A 24,881-nucleotide genomic window follows, 5' to 3' on the forward strand; every position below is an offset into this window, starting at 1 on the left:
AGTTTCCAGATCTTCTCGTCATTTTATTTTTTGGGTGAACAATTCGTAAAAGAATGTCTACTGGCTAGGGACATTCCTTATCGATGTCTTCATCAAGATTTGAAGTGGAGAAGTTTGATGGAAAAAATGACTTCAATTTATGGAGGGAGAAGATGATTGCACATTTAGGAAATCTAGGCTTAGATGATGCACTGCTAGGAGAATCCAAGATTCTAGATTCCAAAGAAAATAAGACTGAGATCTTGAAGAAGGCCAGAAATACTATAGTATTGAGCATAAGTGATCAGATTCTGAGGAAGGTAGTAAGGGAGAAAACAGCAGCTGATATGTGGCTCAAACTGGAGCAACTATACATGACAAAGGCATTACCGAACAGAATTTATTTGAAGCAGAAGTTTTACAGCTACAAAATGGATGAAAATAAGTCCATTGATGAGAACATTGATGAGTTTACAAATCTATTATCAGATCTTGAGAATATGGAGGTAAAGATAGATGAAGAAGACCAAGCAATATTCCTCCTAAACTCACTGCCAAAAACCTTTGACCAGCTGAGGGATACCTTGAAGTATGGTAGGGAGACATTAACTCTTGAAGAAGTCTCAGGAGCTGCCTATTCCAAGGAACTAGATTTGAAAGCTAATGGAAAGCTTCAAAAACCAGCTGGAGAAGGCTTGACAGTAAGAGGCAGGTCAGTGGAGAGAAAGGGGCAGCCTAACAGATGGAGATCCAAATCTAGATCTAAATCGAGACCAAGAAGGACATGTTGGTTTTGCAAAAAGGAGGGTCACATCAGAAGGTTCTGCCCAAGGAAGACAGGTCAGGGACATGAAACTACATCTAATCTTGACACAACAAATGTACTTCAAGGATATGAAGAAGCTGAAGTCCTTACCATCTCCACTGAGGAAACTAAGGAGGAATGGATACTAGACTCAGGGTGTTCATACCATATGTCCCCTAGAAGAGATTGGTTCAATGACCTTCATGAAGTTGACACTGGATATGTGCTTCTTGGAAATAATCAATCATGTAAAATCTCAGGGATTGGTTCAATCAAGTTAAGAATGTGGGATGGCTCTATTAAAATCCTAACAGATGTAAAGTATATTCCAGACTTGAAGAGAAATTTGATCTCCTTAGGTACTTTGGATAATAAGGGGCTAAGCTTTAAGGCTCAAAATGGCTCCTTGAAGGTGATTAAGGGCTCACTGGTAATAATGAAGGCAAGTCTAAGGCAGGGGCTGTATGTACTTCAAGGAACAACACTGTCATCTGAAATCAATGTGACTACAACTGATAAGAATCATACATTATTATGGCATCAAAGACTCGGTCATATGAGTTTGAAAGGGCTTCAAGAATTAAGCAAACATGGTTTTCTGGATCAGAGTCAGATAACCAATCTGGATTTTTGTGAGAACTGTGTACTAGGGAAAACACATAGATTAAGGTTCAAGACAGCAACTCACAACACAAAATCACCACTAGAGTATATCCATGCTGATCTTTGGGGCTCTCCACAGGTAACACTATCCTTATCAAAGTGTCAATACTTTATTTCCTTAATTGATGACTATTCTCGAAAGGTCTGGATTTATTTTCTTAAAACCAAAGATCAAGCTTTTAGTAAGTTTAAAGAATGGAAAAACTTAGTAGAAAATCAATCTGGAAATAAAATAAAGACCTTGAGAACTGATAATGGCTTGGAATTTTGCAACCATGATTTTGATGATTATTGTGCTAGAAATGGTATTGCAAGACATAGGACTTGCACCTACACTCCATAACAAAATGGAGTTGCAGAACGCATGAATAGAACAAGTATGAATAAAATTAGATGCATGCTTAGTGAGAGTGGTTTGACACAAAAATTCTGGGCAGAGGCAGCTTCCACAGCTTGTTACCTAATCAATTTGTCACCCTCCTCTGCCATTGAATTTTTGGTACCAGAATTCAAATGGTCTAACATGAAACCAAACTATAAACACCTAAGAACATTTGGTTGTAGTGTGTATGTTCATACCAATCAAGGAAATTTGAGTCCTAGAGCAAATAAGGGAATTTTCTTAGGCTACCCCACTGGAATTAAGGGTTATAGGGTCTGGCTTTTAGATTATCTAAAATGTATCATTAGTAGGGATGTGATATTTAATGAAGTTGTGTTTTATAAATCTAACAACAATGTCACAAAGCCAGCCAGCTCTAATCAAGCTGAGCAGGATTCACAGATAAGAGATCAGGTACAGACATTGGATGCTACAACAGTTCAGAATGAAGGTGGAGCTGATCTAAATGAACCTGAAGACTTCTATGATTTGAGTCATACTAAGAATCAGAGTCAAGACCAAGTCACTGAGACGATGGATGCTAACAGAAATGAAGAGGATAAACAGCTTGAACAGGACCAGTATCTGAGTGAATATTTGCTTGCAAGAGATAGAGTCAGAAGAGACATTAAGCTGCCATCGAGGTTTACATCATCTGATTTCACAGCTTTTGCTCTGAATGTTGCTGAATTAATGGACTTGGAAGAGCCAACTTCCTATGAAGAGGCTATGAAGAGTAAAAACAGTATTCTGTGGAAAAGAGCTATGCAAGATGAGTTTAAATCTTTAATCAAGAACAACACATGGGTATTGGTTGATAAGCCAAAAGACAAAAGAGTGATTGGCTGTAAGTGGATATTTAAAAGAAAACCAGGAGTACCAGGAGTTGAACAGCCAAGGTTTAAGGCTAGACTAGTTGCAAAAGATTTCTCTCAAGTTGAAGGAATTGATTATACTGAAGTGTTCTCCCCTATGGTCAAGCACTCTTCCATCAGAATTCTACTTGCTATCACTGCTATACAAGACCTGGAGTTAGAACAGTTAGATGTAAAAACAGCTTTTTTGCACGGAAGCCTTGAAGAGCAGATTCTCATGACACAACCAAAAGGCTTTGAAGTTCATCAACAATCTGAAAAGGTGTGCTTGTTACAGAAGTCACTCTATGGACTTAAACAATCACCTAGGCAATGGTACAAAAGGTTTGATGACTTTATGTTGCTACAAGGGTATAACAGATCAAAATTTGATTGCTGTGTTTATCTCAAGCAGCGTAAAAATCAAATGTATATCTATCTATTGATCTACGTGGATGACATGCTTATAGCCTGCAGAGATTCCAAGGAAATTGAATATCTAAAGAAACAACTCAATAAGGAGTTTGAAATGAAGGATCTTGGAGCAGCAAAGCAAATCCTGGGGGTTGAAATCATGAGAGATAGACAGCATAAGACTTTGTTTCTGTCACAAGAAAGATATGCTGACAAAATACTGAATCTCTTTAAAATTGAAGAAGCAAAGTCAGTAAATACTCCTATTGGGGCTCATTTCAAGTTAAAAGCAGTCAAGGAAGAACGAGAGGAGATTGAGGCTGTTTACATGAAAAATATTCCTTACTCAAATGCAGTAGGGAGTATCATGTACATGATGATCTCAACAAGATCTGATATATCATATGCTTTGGGACTAGTAAGCCGATTCATGAGTAAACCAAGTCGAGAGCATTGGCAAGCAGTTAGATGGTTATTGAGATACTTGAGAGGGTCTACTAAACTGAAGTTAAAATACTCAAGAGAAACTATAAATACCTGTGAAGTCAATGGCTATTGTGACTCTGACTATGCAGGTGATCTTGACAAGAGAAGATCAGTTTCAGGTTATGTATTCACTGTAGGAGGAAATGTAGTAAGTTGGAAGTCACATCTACAGAATGTTGTGGCCTTATCTACAACTGAAGCTGAATACATCAGCTTAACAGAAGCTGTTAAAGAAAGATTTTGGATTGCTGGGTTGGCTGTTGAAATGGGTCTAGAACAGAAGCATGTTACTGTCTATTGTGATTCACAAAGTGCAATTCACTTGTCCAAGAATGCGGTCTTTCACGAGAGAACAAAACATATAGATGTGAGGTTGCATTTTGTGAGGGACATCATTTCAAAAGGTTTTGTTAACATTCAGAAAATTGATACCCTGATAAATCCAGCAGACATGTTAACCAAAGTGGTCACTGTGAGCAAACTCAATCAAGCTTTGAGCTTGCTCAAACTGGTGGAGTAATCAAACGGAAGTAAAATGGGAACTCATTGGATTCACTAGAGATGCAACTGAATCAAGTCAAAGGTGGAGATTTGTGAAGACTATTGTTGACTCTGCATTAAGTTACAATTGGTGGCTGAGATTAGTCAACAAGGAAATAGCTTGATCCAACGGTCAGGAGCTATGAGTTAGTTAGGACGGTTAATTAGCTGAGTAATAGTTCATATTTAACTGCTGGATCGAGGTAGGTGGATGATTAATCCCGAAGTACGAAAGTCAATCAAGATCTCACTTCTCTCTCTCGTTCGAATCCCTGAAGAACGCTGAAGGCAAATCTTCTTGATTGATGATATCTAAATCAAAGGGCATCTGCTATCATCTGGAAATCAGTAGAGATTGTGCTTGCTTGTTCTTGTTGAAGAGTATCACAAGTTTTTTGTTTTAGCTTGTGATTGTCGTAAAGAGTGGATTGTATTGAACGTGTTATTGATTCGATCATTAGTGAATTCATATGGGTGTTAACCCAGAACCTTGGATGTAGGATCTGTGATCCGAACCAAGTAAATCTCGTGTCTCTTATTTGTATGTGTTCTTGCGAATTGTGTAGTTATATTTTGCTGTTGTTGGGGTTGATTCTTGATTGATATACTGCATTCGTGTGGGCTTAGTTATAACATTGTTTTTCATTGAAAATTTTTGGGTCTCGTGGGTCTCACGGATCCAACCCACCTTGTTTGGATTTGGGGTGAGACGAGTAACGAGTCCATAGTTTCCCACATAAGGCGGGAATCGGGTCTGGTCAAAAACGTCCTATTGACATGACATCCACAGTTTCTTAGGCTAGAATGCAAATGAAAGGAAATAGTTTCGTAACTAAAATGTTGTAGGATGAGGCTTGAGGGTTAAAATTGAAAAATTATTTTAGTGTTCATTATTCATTTATTATATCGCACACTAAACTGATTTAATTATAACGATAATTTTTTTTTATTCATGTATTTAGAATATAAAATAATATATATATATATATATATATATATATATATATATATTTATAAATAAATATACAATGATGTTAAATTTATAAATGCCAGTTTTCTTCTTATTGAATTAATTTGAAGGATAGTTTTGGATTACATTGATATATCAAGGTCATTTATGTATATATAAGGCTCTACTGCTATATAATCATAATAGATATAATAGAATAATAAATAACACATATATTTATTTCTATTCATTTAAAAATTTGTCTCTTTTAATAAATAAATCTTAATTAATTCGGTGAAACCAAAACAAATTTATACTAATGTTTATTTTTTCTGATGGTTTTTTTTTTAAAATAAATTGATGCTTATTGCTAATTTCTCATTCTTATAGGTACTTCAAACTTATTTTCTTTTAAAAAAAATATCTTTCCCTTTTGAACCTTCAATACCATATATATATATATATTTAAATTGATTTTAAAATCAAGAATATTTTTGGATGCAATAATCATCTTTATTGAATAGATTGATCAGATGACGGCGTTTGAAAATAACTTACAAATACTATTTATATATATAGTCACACTTATTAAATTTAATTATTTGATAAAACATTATGAATATTGTCTTTTTTGTACCAAAATATTAATGATTAAATCATATAGTTTTTTTTTTTTGAGAAAATAAATCATATAGTTTATTTAGTTCTTATATGTATATACACGTTGTTTTCCTATTTCAGATCAGAAGAGCGTGGGTGCATGCTGCTGGTTCACATTTCTCATGGCGACCGGAACAGCGATGCAATGGGGAATTGGCAATGGCACTTCTCCAAGAAAACGATAAATCCTGTCTTGAAAAGGTAATCAATCCGCCGATAGTTCATCAATGTCATCTCCCCAAAACCTAGGTGGGGCGTCACGTTGCGGGTGGGTGCTGGGTCCTGCCCTGGACAAGATAATCAAGAATGTGGCCTGGAGGAAGCACTCCCAGCTTGTCTCTGCCTGTAAATCTGCGCTCGACAGGCTCCATTCTTTGGCCGATGATTCCGGCGATCCCACCTCCTGCTGCCCCCTCTACGGCCTTTCTTCTGCGGATGCTGATTTCCTTCTGCAAACCCTTATCATGGCCATCGAATCGGCTTCGCCTAAGGTGGTCGAACCCGCTCTAGATTGTGCTTACCGACTTTTTTCTTTCGGCCTCATCCGCGGCTGCGAAATCAAAGATGACTCCTCCATCATTTTCCGCCTGGTTGACTCTGTTTGTAAATGCGCCGTACTGGGGGACGAGCCCGTTGAGCTTGGCGTTCTCAAGGTCCTGCTCTCTGCTGTTCGATCCCCCTGTATCTACTTCCGGGGTGATTGCCTTGTTGAGGTTGTCAGATCCTGCTTCAATATCTACCTGGGTGGCCATAGTGGCACCAATCAGATCTGTGCGAAGTCGGTTCTTGGGCAGATGATGATCATTGTTTTCACCAGGGTGCAAGAAAATTCCATGCTCGTCGAGTTCAAGAATGTGTCTGTCTCTGAATTGCTGGAGTTCGCTGACAGGAATCTGAATGAAGGGAGTTCAATACAATTTGCTCAAAACTTCGTTAATGAGATTGTGGAAACGAAGGACAGTATTGATTCTAATTTGTCCTTGGATCTTCAAAATGGTGGCAAGCACCGAGAGGGGAAGGCTGATGAATCTGTCAATGAGGGTGATGATTTGAGCGGCTACAGTAAAATTAGGGAGGATGGCTTTTTGCTTTACAAGAATTTATGCAAGTTATCCATGAAGTTTTCGTCACAGGAGCATCCTGATGATCAGATCCTTTTAAGGGGCAAAATTCTCTCATTGGAGCTTCTAAACGTCATTATGGGGAATGCAGGTCCAATATGGCGTACCAATGAGAGGCAAGTGCTGAGTGTTCTCACAAAATTCTTAACATTTTAGTGTTGGTTCTTGATCTTCGAAACTTGGAATCAAACTTTATATTGTATTGTGTTGGAGACTAAATTGTGTAGAATGTCTTGAGTAACCAACACCACAGCGATCAAGGATCATTTGAGAATGAATGGAGAGAGCCTGACTGTGGTTCAATGCTGATAAGGTGATATAATACTTGAATGTGTAAGGATAAAGACTGAATGAGATGGATGATTAGAAAGCAGCAATGACTTGTGCCCGAGGTGGAATTTTTGTGAAACAGGGTTGCAGAACTTTGTTGTGGTTCTCTTACTCCATATTTGTAGAATTTAGGTGAAAACAATGGCAGTTTACGTGCATTTTAATCAACCCATGATGCCCATGCCCATGCCCTTCATTTTATGATTTTTCTCACCGAATATTTATCTATACGGAATCCAATCCATATCAAGCTGTTCATTTTATTCTGTCCTTTAGTTTTCTCAGATGATATTTTAGATGTAGTTATGGTGAATAGTTTATGAGAGCCACAAGGTTTGCGATTATGTTCAAGGCTTAGCAAGGTAGCCTTCATCCCTCGACCCAAGGCAAGGCTATGTGTGGTTCTGTATGATGAAATTATTTAAATATTTGATTCTAACATATTATCACGTAGGGCTCCTAATTGATGGACATGTTTTCCTCATGCCTTAGCTCTAAGATATCTATACACCTTTATGTGCATCACATTTGACTTGGTTATTTAAGTGGAGGGTTTATGTATTTTCACTGTCTTGGCTGGATCTTGGGCTCATTCTGGATGGTGGTAAACTACATATTGGTATTTGTCTATTTGAATCAAGAATGTTAATGGGTATGTGTAATATACAAGAGTCGAAACAGCATCGTGGCACATAAAGGAAAGGTCATTGAAGTGAAGGCAAGATATTACTCGGCAACAATGATTATTTTCTTTATCCCTCTTTTGATTTCTATAAATGGGGTCTCCCTTTTTCCTCTGATTAGCTAAATGTTTTGTGACCATGATGATCTTCTCTAACCCTCTATTCATTTCCATAAACGAGGGCTCTTTTTTTTTACTCTGATTAGCTAACACACTTTTTGGCTAACAGGTTTCTCAATGCGGTCAAGCAGTATCTGTGCTTATCATTGTTAAAGAACAGTGCTCTATCTGTTATGGCTATTTTTCAACTTCTCTGTTCAATATTTCAAAACTTAATTTCCAAATTTAGATCCGTCCTCAAATCAGAAATTGGAATTTTTTTCCCCATGCTGATCCTTCGCGTGCTGGAGAATGTGCTTCAGCCTAGTTTCTTACAGAAGATGACCATTCTGAGTCTACTCGAGAAGATGTCTCAGGATTCACAGTTTATTATCGATATTTTTGTCAATTATGACTGTGATGTGGATGCTCCAAACATATTTGAAAGGTTTGATATTTGTGTTTTTAAACATAATTGTTATGATCAGACAATCAATTCTGTTGGAAACCTTGCATGTTTCTACGTACAATTGAATGTTTGACATTTTATTTTACCTCCAATTGAATGTTCTGCATTTTTTTTTAATTAGTGCATACAATTTTTTCTTTATTGCTGTAAAATCAAATGCCAAGATCAAACAGAGTTAGTCATGAGTGTTTATAATCTCTTGTAACGATAACCCCAACTTCTTGGGTTTGTCAATTTTAACTCAGTAAAATAAAACTACTCTTTATTATCTTGACTGTTGACTGGCTTCTGCAGTTCCCCACATCCGTGAAATCCTTGATATTCGGAAAGAGAAGGTAGGAATTCAGTCATCGGTCAGGGCCCCTCAAATTTGAAACTGTGACAAGTGATCAAGTTTGCCATTCGAAAGTCATTAGTTATATGAGGATCAGAGAATGTCAAACTTGTAAAATGCTATGATGGATGCCGTGATACATGATGATCATTATGAAATAAATAAGAATGTGAAAAAATAATAAAGAAATCTTATTGGATCCCATCTCCATGAAATTTAAGAGACTTTCAAGACAAACTAGTTATTGAACAGTGAGGTTGGATAGTTCCTTTACATACTCTGTTTGGGTTCATAAACGTATCATAGGTATATGGGATGACAAATAGATTTCCTAATTGAATTGCAGAATGGATTATCTACGTGAAGTTGTAATGAAAACGGTTAAGTTATTTTCCGTGTGAGTTTCCTCATCTTTTTTCTTGTGCTTAAAAGATGCGACAAATAATGATTCTTTCATGCAGCTTTCTCTTCCACATTTCCCCATCATTCTTTGCCATTTAATGATTCTTCATGCAGATTTCTCTCCCACTTCATTCTTTGCCGGCTTCTCACTCTTTTTCTCTCCATGTTTTCTTCGTTTTTTCCAAATATTTTCTTATATTCTAGAATCTATACTTCAACTACTGACTCCTTCAGCTATTTTCAGGACCGTCAATGGACTTCTGAAAACTGCTCTAGGTCCACCACCAGGTTCAACTACCACTTTGTCACCTGCCCAAGATATGACATTTCGTCATGAATCAGTCAAGTGTTTGGTTAGAATCATTAAATCAATGGGGTCATGGATGGACCACCAACTGAAAGTTGGAGATGTGAATCCACCGAAGTTGTCTGACAACGAGAACTTGACTGAATCACCCTCTAATTTGAACGAGGATACAAATTTTACTGATTATGAGCTGCCCTCACAAGCAAACTCTGAATTTTCGGATGCAATCTCATTGGAGCAACGCAGAGCTTATAAACTAGAAATGCAGGTCAGGTTATGTAATATTTTGTAGTAATATTATCTCATGGTGAACTGAATAAACAAATTAACCTCCATGAAATTTATCTACTTTATCAATTGCTTTCATGATCGACGAATTACCATGAGGGGATGGTTTTATAATGAGTTAAAGAAGAATCTACTTTGTATGTTAAATACCATATACGATAATTTTCCAAATTAGGTAAGTTTTGGTTGTGTGTCATCTAGGGGAACTGATTCATAGTGTCCATAAAATTTCAAAATGATCCCGTATACTGCAGTGACTCTGTCAATGAAATAAATGCAGAAAGGCGTTGCTCTGTTCAACAGAAAACCTTCGAAGGGAATTGAGTTCTTAATAAGCACCAAAAAGGTTGGAAGCTCTCCTGAAGAAGTAGCTTCTTTTCTTAAAAGTACACCTAGCTTGAATGAAAGTATGATTGGTGATTATTTTGGTGAAAGAGAGGATTTTCCTATGAAAGTAATGCATGCATATGTAGATTCATTCAACTTTGAAAAAATGGGCTTTGGTGAAGCAATCAGGTACTTTTTAAGAGGGTTTAGGTTACCTGGAGAAGCGCAAAAGATTGACCGTATCATGGAAAAATTTGCTGAACGCTATTGTAAATGCAATTCGGATGCGTTTTCAAGTGCAGATACAGCTTATGTCCTTGCATACTCTGTTATAATGCTCAACACCGATGCCCATAATAGCATGGTAAAAGATAAGGTTTGTATTCTAATACTTCTCTTTGTCCTATTATTTTTTTCTCCTGAATCTACATTTACTATTTGTTCAACATGTTTCTATGGTACTAATGGCATCTTTCTTTTTTGAGAAGCTTACTACTTTGTTTCTTATAGATGTAGATAAACAGGCTAAGCTGTACACACGTCGTATAAAAGTGTGCCTGAATGAGTTGTGGTTTGTTTGTGTCTTATTATCACCTAAGATACTCTTTAGTCCAATAATAAACATGATGTCGATTTCCAAAGTTTTGTAGCTGACACATTTTTGAAAAATTGTTTAAGAGATCACTCTTAAATCTTCTGGATGGAATTAGGAAGTGAACAAAGTCAAACCAAAAGTTAAAGGGGTCATAACATGTTAACTAGTGTTATTTCCTCACTTTCTTGTACATGCTTCTAATGGTTGAAATTACATATCCTCTTGCTGTTTTCAATACCTAATACGATATTTTTTAGGCCTCTCATGCTTTTAAGAGGGTTTAGGTTGCCTGGAGAAGCAATTAGGTACTTTTCATAATAACTTTATTAGGTCTCTCAGTACTTAACCATTGCATTTAGCGCAAAGTGGTTAACATCAGGGCCAATAGCCTTTTGTCTCGCGAGTAAGCTCTATTCCATTGAGACAATGTCATGCTTGCTTAGATTATATTTTCTCATGGTTAAGTGAATGTATATTAGCATACTCATAAAATAATGTATACAATTTGGAGAATTCATTGAATGTGAAGTAGGAAAGAAGAAAATGATTTTAGTGTACTTGTTCCTCAAGAGCTTACCAATAAATAGGTACAATCCCATAAAATCAATCCCTACAAAATCTGAAAAAATATTCTATCATACCATACTACATCAAATCAAATAACAATTAAATGTTGATTTAATAAATTTAAAAAAGCAATTTTTCGAAACTTCTTCGCAAGTTAGGCAAAGATATCCATCATACCCAATTTGCTGACTTGGTGTTCAAAACCTTGTCTTGAATACCCCTTCTCGAAGGCATCTTCAATTTTTGAAGCAATTGGTATAAACAAGTTCCTAAAGATTCTCCTTTATGAAATGTTTATCAATTTTGATGTGCCCGGTCCTCTCATGTAGAACTGGATTATGAACAATACTGATACCAACCTTGTTATCTCGATACAGTTTCATCGAGAAGCTAACCGGTTTCTTCAATTCACCCATGACTCTTTTAAGTCAGACTTCTCACACTCTTCGAGCCATTGACCTAAAGTCAACATCTGTGCTACTTCTTGCAACGATGTTTTACTTCTTGATCATTATTTTACCCATACGAAAGTGCAATATGCAGAGGTTGGTCTTCAATTAGTAAGTGATTATGTGTAGTTATCATCAATTTGCATTTCAATGTCTCTCAACTCATTTTTTTTTTAAAAGAGTCATTTGCTTGGTATTCTCTTAAACTATCTACAAATCCGATACACCGCTACAAGGTGTTCTTGGTATGGTGCATACATGAATTAGTTTACCAAACTCACAACAAAGCCAATATTTGGTCGAGTATGTGATAAGTAAATCAGTTTTCAACCAATATTTAATATCTCCCCTTGTCTAATTGGATGACTTATTCATGGCTCCTAGCTTGGCATTGACCTCTATTGGGGTGTCTGAATGTTTACATCCAATCATTTCAGTTTCCCCTAAGAGGTCCAAAACTTACTTTCGTTGAGACACCATGATTTCTTCTCAAACCTCGTCACTTCGATGCCGAGAAACTACTTCAACTGTCCCAAATCTTTAACCTGAAACTCTCTGGCTAAGTTTTCCTTCGATCTACTCGTTTCCTTCGTTTCCTCTCTATCATCTCATGTCAATATTATGTCGTCAACACAGACAATCAGCACCAAAATCTTGTCATTTGTAGACCATTTCGTGAAAAGAGTCAGATTGTTCTTAATTGTACACCATTTTTTTTACAAACCTTGTGAATCTTTCAAACCATGCTCCTGAAGATTGCTATAATCCATGAATGGAGTTTCTTAATCTGCACACTGTTTTCCCAATTCAGAAGGGAATCTAGGAGGAGGTTCTATATAGACATCTTCCTATAATATGACTCGCACAATGTTAAGCTTCGTTACCGGAGAAAATGTTTCTGAGAAATAAACCTCATATGTCTTGGTAAACCATTTGGTAACCAAACGAGCCTTGTACTTTAATGGAAGCCGTCGAAGTTGTTTTTTGTAGTGAATACCCATTTATATCTTGCAACAGATTTGCGTTTGGGTAGATCAACCGAAAGCTACAATTTTTTTTAGAGCTCTCATCCTTGATCCTCCTAAGAAATCGTTTCTCTCCATTTAGGTATCTTTAGAGCATCTTGTACATTGTTTGTTACTAACAACGTTTGAGAGACAAATACATGAAAGGAAGATGAATGATTCTTGTAAGATGCAAAGTCTGAAAATGGATGTCGGGTGCATGACTGAACAATACTGATAGAACACCTTTTCTTTGAGCAATGTAAAGATCAATATCGTTTGAAACAATTTGCTCAAGCATACCTTGTATTGAGTTATCAAGATTGTGAGCTCCGTGATTTGACTTTGTATCTGATTCATGGCTATGTAGTAGTTCGACAATATCTCCACTTTCTTGTGCACTACCTCTCCTTGTATAAACAAGAGCTCGAATTGTTTTTCACTTCCACTGCATCATGAATACGCTCTAAAGGATGCTAGGCAGGAACGTCTTTATCAAATGCAATTGCTAAGTATGAATCAGTTAAGAATTCATCTTCACCACCCTTTTACTCCCCCGGAAGATGAGAGTCGTAGAAAGATTGATTTTAACGGAATGTTACATCTATCAAGACAAACATTTTTTTGAGACTGGATCAAAGCATTTGTACCATCTTTGATTGACTGAATAACCAAGAAAGATGCACTTAGGAGCCTTATGATCAAATTTAGAGCATTGAAGATCATGATTATGTATGAAGGCTACGCAACACAATATTTTAATTGGAACATTAGAGATCAGCCGAGTATTAGGAAAATGATCATGAAAAGTTTTGATGGGAGGCTAAAAATTCAAAATTCTTCTAGATAATCTATTGATCAAGTAAGTTGCTAATTGCTATCAATTTCTCCTGCTAATAAGTTTGACTACGATATATGGTTACCAGCTTTGTGGTAGTTTTTTATGCTTCCTTTTGTATTTGTTAGGAAACTGTTAATTACATTTTTCCCTAGTAATGTAACATCCGTTGGTCCAAGTAGCCTCTGAAGTTTGAGAAACTTTTTATGGATATTCCTTTCCTATGGATAATTTGCTACAATTATATAATTCCAGTACTCCTGATTTTAGCAAACACCTTTGACTAATTTTTTTTTCCATATTCACAATGATATTGAATAGAACTCTGTTTTTCTTTCTCCTCCAAGACATTGTCTACTTAAGTTATGCCATTTATGGGCTATTTTACTGATTTTCTGATTTTTTTTTCGAATGACGATTTTCTGTATTTTCCTTCAATAAGCAAAAACAGGCCCAAATATTTGACTTGACTCAGGTCTTATGCATGGCAATGACATTACCGATTGTTACTTTTATATCTGCTATTAAATAATGATAAATTAAATCAAGCTTCTATTTGACTTATTTGAAATTATTTTCAACTATTTAGATGACCAAGGCTGATTTCATCCGGAATAACCGGGGTATTGATAATGGCAAGGATCTAGCGGAAGATTATTTGGGTGCACTCTATGATCAGATTGTCAAAAATGAGATTAGAATGAAAGCTAATTCTTCTGCCCCCCAAAGCAAACAGGAAAACAGCCTGAATAAACTGTTGGGTTTTGATGGTATACTTAATCTGGTTTGGAAGCAGACAGAAGAAAAACCATTAGGGGCCAATGGATATCAAATAAGGCACATCCAAGAGCAGTTTAAAGCAAATTCTTTAAAATCAGAGTAAGCTTATGCTTCCAGGGTTTTGGCCGTTTAACATGTATTTGCTTTATTTATTTTCTTTCTTTGTACTAGTGCCTTCTACGTGGAAATTAAGAAAATGCTACTCATAAATCGTAACGTTGTTGGTGGAAATAGGTTACTTGACGCAAGAAAGATATTGTTGGAACCTCCTTTCTTGAAGTATAATGATTGACATGTATTGATAGATGTTTTCTCCTTTGATTTATTGAATTGGCGATCACAGTTCACAATTCCTAAGTACTCTCATTTACACATCAGGGCTGTGTATTATGCTGTAGCCGACCCTACAATATTGAGGTTCATGGTTGAAGTTTGCTGGGGCCCAATTTTAGCTGCATTTAGTGTAACTCTGGACCAGATTGATGACAAGGAAGCTACCTCTCAGTGCTTGCAGGGATTCCGACATGCTGTGCATGTCACTGCTGTTATGGGTATGCAGACTCAGAGAGATGCTTTTGTCACCACTGTGGCTAAGTTTACTTATCTCCATTGTGCTGCAGATATGAAGCAAAAAAATGTTGATGCTGTCAAGGTACATATCATCTCACTCTCGCTTCTGTCTTTCTTAATGTGCATATAGCTCACCAAAAACATGCATGCACCACCTCTGCTACCCAAGCAGCAGCACACCATCGTGAATTATTAACTGTAGTTGGTTAGTTTCCATGATGAATAATTATCCATAATTACTGCTGCTTACCTGGTGGAGTTAAATCATTATTTTTTTCTTGGAAATGATAGTGGTTTACCTAGGTGTAATACTATTTTTGAAACTCTCTATTGTGTTGTCAGGCCATAATTTCAATTGCTATTGAAGATGGAAACTACCTTCAGGAGGCATGGGAACATATTTTAACGTGCTTGTCCCGTTTTGAGCATCTGCAGCTCTTGGGGGATGGAGCACCATATGACCTGTCTTCTCTTAATACATCCTATTCTGATACTGAAGATATATCATTAAAATCTTCCAGTTACCCATCTTTGAAAAAAAAAGGAACACTTCAGAATCCGGCTGTGATGGCAGTTGTTCGAGGGTGCTCCTATGATAGTACCTCTGTCAGAGCGAATTCTCCCGGTCTTGTAACCCCAGAGCAGATCAATAACTTCATATCAAACTTACATTTGCTTGATCAAATTGGAAGTTTTGAGCTAAACCACATCTTTGCTCAGAGCCAAAGGTTGAACAGTGAGGCAATAGTGGCTTTTGTTAAGGTTCTTTGCAAGGTTTCTATGTCAGAATTGCAGTCCCCCACTGACCCTCGTGTGTTTAGCCTCACAAAAATTGTGGAAGTTGCGTAAGATACATTCCTAAATTCAAATAGCTCGTTGCAATTTTACAAAAGTTCCAGGGATATATAGTAAGATAAATACAACCACTTGATATTTGTTTTGCAGGCACTACAACATGAATCGCATCAGACTTGTGTGGTCGCGAATATGGGGTGTCCTTTCAGAATTTTTTGTGGCAGTTGGTCTGTCAGAAAATCTCTCTGTTGCAATTTTTGTCATGGATTCACTGCGGCAGCTTGCAATGAAATTCCTAGAACGAGAAGAACTGGCAAATTATAATTTCCAAAATGAATTTTTGAGCCCTTTTGTGGTTGTGATGCAGAAAAGCAGCTCTACAGAAATCAGAGAGCTAGTTGTTCGGTGTGTCTCGCAAATGGTGCTAAGCCGTGTCAATAATGTAAAATCTGGATGGAAGAGTGTTTTCATGGTAAATTTTACAGTTTTGCGTTGTTTTGTTTTAATTAGATAGAGGGTTGAGCAATTAAATTTTATCCAATATTTCTTCATATATAGCCTCTGAAGATAGGTAGTCCACCAGTTTATATTCTAGGAATATCTAGCATGCCTGTCATCATATTGGCAATTCAGATACTATTTATAAAAGAAGTTGATTAATGGTAATTACTTAATGTACTTTTAAGTGTATACTTTTTTGTAAATTAACAACATGATTTAAACTTAAACAGTGACATATCTTCCTCTTGCAAAATTGTTGTAACACCAACAAAGTCTTAATCCATTTGAATTTTTGAAGCAATTACTACCGATAATCATGATGACATCTCATCTGTGATTTGATGTCATGCCAAATTTACCCCTTTCATATAATTGACCTAGCTTCCACCAATAGTAAACTCAAAGCCAAGACAAATCCACTATAACTTTCACCGGGGGAAAAATAGATCTGAAAGGTTTGATAGTTGGCTTCTTCCTTCCCCAGCACGTGATTCTATAAATTGTTATCCGGGCCTTTCATTCATGCATTTTTGTGGTGGTGGTTTGAATTCTTGGATATTGTATTGATGTTGTGGTGCTGGATTTTATCCCCTAGAGATTTGGCACATGGTGCTGATTGATAAGTGTGCTGTTGATGTGGTTTTACGGTGCTAGTGCGCTTGGTTTTATAGTGTTTCACTCGTCACCTATGCAAATTTCCACTATAATGAAACCAAGAAAACAAAGAGAATTTTTACAAGGACTTGTCTTCTCGCAGAACTGTTGTGTGTCAATCATAATAAAATGACTACTAACATATATATAAATAGTAATTACGGCCACATCAATGTATGTAAAATACCTAAAATATCCTTAAATAAATAATTAGGCTCCAAAAATATATGAACATCTCCAACTTGGAGACTAATAAAACATCATCGATCGTTTCCACCTGCAGGGGCTGCGATTTCTCACTCCTCAGTGGAGAAGTCCAATCGAAGTTGTACACAATTTCGATTTCTCAACTGTCACTGTCTTCGCCAACATACTAGTTGGATTACGACTTCTTTCAATTTTCTCAAGAGCTAGAATTTCATCCTCGGTCCTCCTACACTGATCTTATGTAATGATATTGAACTGGTATATCCTTTGTTCTAGTATGATAAACATGATTCTTTGCCAAATGAATAGAACTCAGATTGTCACAACATAACACATTCTTTTCATATTTGTGACCAACTCTTCCAGAAAAGGCTACAACCAAATCATGTCTTTGCTAGCCTCTGTTACTGCAACATATTCAACGTCATTAAGTTTGACTATCTTTTTCAATTTCGAAACCCAACCACCCGCAGTTCCACCCAGAGCGTAAACAAATCCAGTACTATTTCTACCATTTACATCACCAGTCATGTCAGTATCAACATATCATGCAAGCCAAAATCCGATTTTTTGAAACATAAAGCAAAATTTTCAGTACCTCTCAAATATCTGAGAATGCATTCCACCGCCTCCCTATGCAGTTCTCCAGGATTAGTCATAAACCGGCTCATAACTCCTACTGCATGTGCTATGCCTGGTCTAGTACATACAGTTGCATACATAAGCGTCCAATAACGTAAGCATATGATACCTCATAACTCATAGCACTTGATACCGTGATGCTCTTCCTTTCTTCGGTAAACTCATTGATTCTGCAATGTTTTTATCCTCTGTGATAACTCTTCCACCTCTGTCGGTCAATAAAATAAATTGAGAGATGAGAGAATCTCACTGGTGGCCTTGAATTCTAGAAGATCTTTATTCTAGCATATAAGTAGTTTCTTGGCTATATTCTCTTGGTTTGTTGGGAGTACATTTTCCATATTAATTGGAGCACCTTGTTCCAAATCATTCACCGGAAAATCTTTCAAGTGAAGTAACTCAGGTCTGTTTACTCCAGGATTTGCTTTTTCGGAATATTTACTCAATCTGTTTTCGTACAACACCTACTCATCGAAAATTACACATTTACTCCTGATATTTTCCGATTTTGGTTTTTGTTCATTCGAGAAATAGTGACCAAACTCATTATCACCTTAGCCAATAAATAAACATTTCTTAGACTTAGAGTCAAATTTACTTATAAAAAGGAGCATTAGCATGAACATAAGAGAGACGACCAAACACTTTCAGAAAGGAATAATTTACCTCTTTGCCGTTCCTAACCTCCTCTGGTATGCTCTAATTTAGAGGCACTGAGGTACTCTTATCAATCAAATAAGCTGTTGTATTAATCGAATCAACCAAAAATGCCTTAGGCAATCCCACGTGAATCCGCATGCTTTTTGCACGCTTATTCAAGGTCTTTTTTGTCGAGGATTTCCAGGAATAGTTTCATCATTTTGATCTCATTCTCAGCACATCTACTTAAATTTATCGGTATGTATTCACCCCATTACCAGCAACATAACTTTTCATAATTTCATGACGAGGAGTCGTATGAAATGACTTACCTGAATCCAAAGCCCAAGATTCAACATGACTGTCAACAGACAAAGTTATCGCATCCTGAATCTCGTCAGTTGCCACGTTTGCAGCGTTGCCCTTTCCTTTGTCCTTATTTGGTGCCGTTCAATTCTTTTTCATATGTGCTATCCACCAGAATTCCAGCACTCTAGATTTCCACCAGATCTTGAATTACTTCTACTGTTCCTTGATTGTGACATGCTTCTGTTTCCAGCACTCCAGATTTTTCCAGATCTGGAATTACTTCTACCATTCCTTGATTGCGAGAATTTATGTTATTTCATCAGCCTCTTCAATTCAATATTTAAGGCAAAACTTGATGTGGCAGTTTCACCATAATCAATTCGACGAACCTCTTCTGCAAGAATTCTATCTCTGGTCATTAAATTTTAGTTTTTCACTGCCAAAAGTATCAAGACACGAACCTCATCATCAACATTAATTTCAACGGAAGACAATTGATTGGCAATAGTGTTAAAAACATATTTGGATGTGCTGCCATAGAAGCCCTGTCAGTCATTTTCAAATAAAAGAACTTTTTCATGAGAAATATCCTATTATTTGTGGAAGGCTTCTCGTACATGTCTGACAGAGCCTTCATCAGACCTGAAGTCTATTTCTCCTTTACAACGTTATGAGTCACATTATTCGACAGTGTTTATCATATTAATTACCGAAAACAATATAAGATGACGAAAGATAAACACAATAACACACAAGATTTATAATGGTTCACTCTCGATGTGAGAGTTAAGTCCACTTGCACCGCTGCAAATTTCCACTATATTGAAACCAAAAAAATAAAGAGAATTTTTACAAGAACATGTCCTCTTACAGGATATTTTCTTGTTAGTCTCCGTCTTGGTCTCTGTATGTCAATCATAATGCAATGACGGCTACCAGCATATGTATATAGTATTAGTGCTACATCAATGTATGTAAAATACTTAAAACACTTTTAAATAAATAATTAGGCTCCACACATATATTAACAATCCGAACTTTCCAACAACTTTTTTATGGATCTCCAGGCTTTATGCCATTTCATATTTGCTTTATTGCAAATGCAGCTTTGATTTACCTTGACTCCACTATCTTCCCAGCTTCGTATCATCTTATTTCTTAGGATCAACAAGGTTGGGTTGGAGGTAGTAGCCTAAAAGGAGTCAAAAAATTCTTTGCAATTAACACTTGTGCAGTCAATTTTTCATCTTTCTTTCTTTATTCTCCACGTTCTGTTGACCATTTGGGAAAAAAATTATGTTTTCATAACAACAGGTACAACACTTCTCTCTCTTTAGCTGCTCTCCGATGATATGAAAATTATAATTCTATTCTTCTTCATGGTTCATGGATTTCTTTTTGTGACCTTTCTGCTGGAATATAATAGGATGACTACTCTTGCTGCATTCTTGAAAACTTTAGTTCAAAATAGCTGATGGTTGTGATAGGAGAATGGAGATGTAGAAAATATACTTAAAGATCAGGTCTGTCTTTTGAGACCATGTTTATGGATGTGCTACTGCTTTTGAAGCTTCTGAGCTGGCCCTTGCCTTATCTGCATCATCATCAGAATGTTAAATCTGCAGGTGTTCACAGCCGCTGCAGCTGATGAAAGAAAGAGCATAGTCTTGCTGGCCTTTGAGACAATGGAGAAAATAGTACGAGAATACTTTTCCCACATTACCGAGACGGAAACTATGACTTTTACTGATTGTGTTAAGTGCCTCATCACTTTCACAAATAGTAGATTCAACAGCGACGTTAGCCTCAATGCAATTGCTTTTCTACGGTACTGTGCTGTTAGACTTGCAGATGGTGAACTTGCTTCTAACGAGAAAATTAAGGGGGATGAAATCACTTCTTTGGAGGACAATGTTTCGGATGTTCAAGCCTGCAAAGATAAAGATGAATACATGCATTTCTGGGTTCCTTTGCTATCAGGTATATGATGTCTGTTGAAAAACATAGATATATGTTGAGATGGTGGAAATGGCAGCAAATTCATGAATCAGCCTTTATACCAAATAGGTGGATTGTGTGTAGCTTATCACCCAGTGATAAACTTACCCTCCTCCCCTCCTCCCCTCCTCCTCCTCCTCCTCCTCCTCCTCCTCCTCCTCCTCTCTCTCTCTCTGATGGATCATTATTCATTTATTTTCTTTCAGATTTTTTTGCTTTTCGGCAATGATTCCTACAATTTTTTTAACCAACTTTGTAGTAGCTCTATAGGATTTTTTTAGCAAATATCTTTCTGGTTTGTGACTTTGTGTTGTGCTTGTTTCAGGCCTATCAAGATTGACATCTGATCCGAGATCAGCCATTAGAAAGAGCGCTTTGGAAGTTCTGTTTAATATTTTGAAGGATCATGGCCATCTTTTTTCTCAGCCATTCTGGTCTAATGTTTTCAACTCCGTGATATTTCCAGTTTTCCGTTCCACATTTGATAGTAACGTGGATCAGAAGGATGATAGCAGTTCACCAAGTGCTAGAGTCACGCACAGTGATGGAAGTGCATGGGACTCTGAGACTTCCGCGATAGCAGCAGAATGTTTGAGTGATCTTTTTGTCCAATTTTTTGAATCAGTTAGGTCTCAACTGCTTGGAGTTGTTACGATACTGGTAGGATTCATTAGAAGTCCAGGCCAAGGTCCTTCAAGCGCTGGAGTATCTGCTTTGATGCGTTTGGTTGCTGATTTGAAGAGCAATCTTTTTGAAAAAGAATGGAGAGATATTTTTCTGTGTCTAAAAGAGGCTGCTGCTTCCAGTTTCCCCGGATTGGTCAAGCTTTTGAAAACCATGGACAGTGTTGAGGTGCCTGATGTTGCCCAACCCGATAGCGACATGGAATTGACTTCTGGCAATGTAGCAGTAAATGATGACCCTGAGAATGACAACCTGCAAACTGCAGCTTATGTTGTTTCAAGGATGAAAAGCCATATAACCACGCAGCTCCTCATTTTACAGGTGTGTTGTATCCCCTTACTCATGTGCTCAACTGCTCACGCTTGATTGATTTCCAATCATTTACTTCTGCACATAACATGACTGTATGACATGTTATTGTTTGCAAACTGATTGAGAAAATTCCACGTTAGGACTATGTTATTGGTGCGGTTTTGATGGATCATCTTTCTTTTTAGATTTCCCTTAAGCTCATCCCTTTATTATTCATCCATTGCCTTCTTATTATAGAACATAATTTATCTGTTTGCTGCATGTTTGCTGCATGTTTGCTTCTCAATTCCTGGAAGAATATTTTAAGCAAATTGTTGTAGTGGAATACTTGTTAGTATGAAACAATGAAGAGCCCAAATTATATGGAAAAACTTGCATTCCATTCTTGACATATTATTAAGGTTGTTTTTTTCCATTTGAATATAAGTCAGTAATTTAATAGTGTATGTGTGTATACGTGATACTGTGAGATAATGGTTTCAGTTTGCTGCTTCAAAATTTAACTTGTTCTTCTCCTTGCTCTTAGGTTGTTACTGATCTTTACAAGATGCATTGGCAGACCTTGTCTACGGGTTCTATCATCCTCCTTCTTGAAACCTATTCATCCATCGCGTCACATTCCCATGAATTAAACATCGAAACTAGTTTACTGCTTAAGTTAGAAAAGGCATGCTATGCCCTAGAGATCTCAGAGCCACCGTTGGTTCATTTTGAAAACGAGTCTTATCAGAACTACATAAACTTTTTGCATGATTTACTCATGAATAATTCATCGTTGTGCGAGGAGAGAAATATAGAAGCAGAGCTTGTGTCTGTATGTGAACAAGTGTTGAAAATATACCTAAATTGTGCTGGCTTCGGATCTGTCAATAATGCTGTTAGCAAGCCTGTGCGTCACAGTTTTCTTCCATTAGGTTCGGCCAAGAAGGAGGAGCTGGCAGCACGCACTCCTTTAGTCCTGTTAGTGATGCGTATTTTGTGTAGAATGGAAAGAGATTCTTTTAGAATTTATGTTTCACAGTTGTTCCCATTACTAGCGGATCTTGTTCGAAGCGAGCATAACTCCCAGGAAGTGCAGCTTGTTCTTAGCAACATATTCCAATCATGTATAGGCCCTTTACTAATGCAATCTTGATTTTTTTTTTTGTTTCTGACAATTCTTTTTTGTTTGTGATTTATGTTTGTCGACCATTTTTTATTTACTGTTGCAAACTCCGGCCATTTGTGGTACGTGGTGGCAGAACATCCCAATTTTGTAGTTGAAAGAGTAGGAGCCATTTGTGTTTTACCATATCGACGAAATAATTTTATGGAACCTTAGCTTTTCATGGACGTAGTATTCATGATCATCAGAGTTTTGCTTGCAGTTCCAAAGGTTTTGATTTTTTCAGTAAAATCTCCAAGGCATGAGATTTATAATTGTGTTAAATCGTATGAAAATATTCCCCATGCTTAGAATCAGGTGCTATGGAAAAAGAATTGATAGTTTACATTTCACTATCATTTCATTTTGAGTTTTTATATTATATCAATATGCGACACGACTCACTCTTATTGCTCCCGTGACATTCATAGTAAGCTAAATAATCCCAACGCGTTATGTGAGGCAAATAATGTTTACCGCGAGTGACTAGGTTCCAATTTAAAAGAGAAAACTCCCTTCATTGAGCATTATCTTACTGATAAGTCAGGAAAAACGAGGAATTTTCCGAGCTCTATAAAAAAAGGATGAATTTTCACATCAGAAGGTATGGAATGTTCCCTGACTCAACTTCCATTTACTACAGAGTGCTAGAATTGTTTGCCCTGGAATGTCTGACCATACTTCCAGTTTTGTGGTGCCACATTGTATGATGTTAATGTCATCCCGGTAACGGTGGTGAGCTCGAAGGATAGCGGCTGCCGGGATAGGTCAATGTTGCATTGCCAGTTTTGTCCCCAGTTTCTTCCCATAGGCACCCATCCTGTCCTTGATCCCTTCACTTTGACAGCAACCACTTCTCCATCTGATCCTACATTGCTGATCAAGATTTGCAAGAAGTAGGCGCCGCCACTTAGAGCGTACCGAATCCCGCCTTTTCGCTCACATTTCACCCTGCATATTGAAAGCTACATATGCTATGACATCTGTTTGTGTCAATGACCACAGTACTATAGTTAAGACTACCTTCATATTGAAAGCTACATATGCTATGACATCTGTTTGTGTCAATGACCACAGTACTATAGTTAAGACTACCTTCTGTATTGGATTGGAACTATATCGGCCTTTTGATGTGCGATACTAGAAAACGCGGGGCGTGAGATGTGAAAATGAGCTCTTGGGACGTTGCACCAGCCACCAAAATCAGCAGGCAGGCCATAATTAGGGGGGCAGAAATCAGTTGCCGTTATGACAATGGAGGGGCTTCCCTGCAGGCACCATAGTATGTGGTTGACGCATCGCACCTCGAAGCATGCCCCGCAGGTACTTCCTCTGTTAAACAATACGCTACTAATCCCCGCACCATACATGCCATAATAATGTCTGTCAAGGTTTCCAAAACCACAAGCACCCTCTGCAGCAGCAGCAACAAATGTGACCATTTCGGTTTGTTGACGAAAACGCGCACACGCACACGCACACGAACACGAAAACAAGAGAAAAATGTGGAGCTGGTCTTGTTTAAATGCAAATGTAGTCCATACTTTATGCTTCAAAAAAATGGAGATAGAACTCAGCATTACCGGTGAGAGTGGAGTCGTCGGAAGTTGCGGCGGCAGACCTCCATTCCTCATCTTGGGAAGTAATTACTAAAAGCAAATAACATAAGGTGAGAGTAGCATGAAGACAGATAATGGCGCCCATTTGAGGAAGAGGGAGGGAGATGTAATCCTAGTTTCTCTTGAGTATCATTGTCTCCTTAACTTTCTTCACCATTACTTTACTTTGATTAGAGGTCCCAAAGAAATAGCACCTTTTACTTTCCTCTGATTATGGTTTCTTTTGTATGATATTTTGATATATAGAGTGTGTTTGGTAGACAGGATTTGGATGGGATTTGGTGGGATTTGGATTTGTAAATACTGTTTTAGTGTTTGGCAAAATGGAATTTTAAAACGGGATTGGTATTTGATGGGATTTCATGGGATTTCATTTAACTAAGTGAAATCCTTATAAAATTGGTCAGATTTCATGGGATTTCATGGGATTTGAGTTTATAAAAATAATAAAATTATTTCTTATAATAAATTTATAAACTTTAG

At 37.1% G+C, this 24,881-nt stretch overlaps 2 protein-coding genes across 2 annotated transcripts; one reads left to right on the plus strand and one right to left on the minus strand.

Moving 5' to 3' along the window:
* Positions 1-5,834: 5,834 nt before the first annotated feature.
* LOC140860259 (brefeldin A-inhibited guanine nucleotide-exchange protein 1-like) lies at positions 5,835-22,925 on the plus strand. Its single transcript, XM_073263195.1, has 11 exons — positions 5,835-6,969; positions 8,095-8,412; positions 9,414-9,744; positions 10,045-10,467; positions 14,134-14,423; positions 14,703-14,976; positions 15,237-15,739; positions 15,840-16,161; positions 20,267-20,621; positions 20,965-21,644; positions 22,162-22,925. Exons 1-11 carry the CDS (start codon positions 5,960-5,962, stop codon positions 22,768-22,770), a joined length of 5,115 nt encoding a protein of 1,704 aa, XP_073119296.1. The 5' UTR covers positions 5,835-5,959; the 3' UTR covers positions 22,771-22,925.
* A 495-nt stretch (positions 22,926-23,420) lies between these two features.
* Positions 23,421-24,663, minus strand: LOC140867148 (expansin-A16). The gene is made up of 3 exons (XM_073272220.1): positions 24,363-24,663; positions 23,875-24,193; positions 23,421-23,730 (listed from the first exon to the last, which is right to left on the minus strand). Exons 1-3 carry the CDS (start codon positions 24,481-24,483, stop codon positions 23,427-23,429), a joined length of 744 nt encoding a protein of 247 aa, XP_073128321.1. The 5' UTR covers positions 24,484-24,663; the 3' UTR covers positions 23,421-23,426.
* Positions 24,664-24,881: the final 218 nt, after the last annotated feature.

This window comes from Henckelia pumila, chromosome 4, assembly GCF_033568475.1.
Source record: "Henckelia pumila isolate YLH828 chromosome 4, ASM3356847v2, whole genome shotgun sequence".
In the NCBI taxonomy this organism is placed as follows: Eukaryota; Viridiplantae; Streptophyta; class Magnoliopsida; order Lamiales; family Gesneriaceae; genus Henckelia; species Henckelia pumila.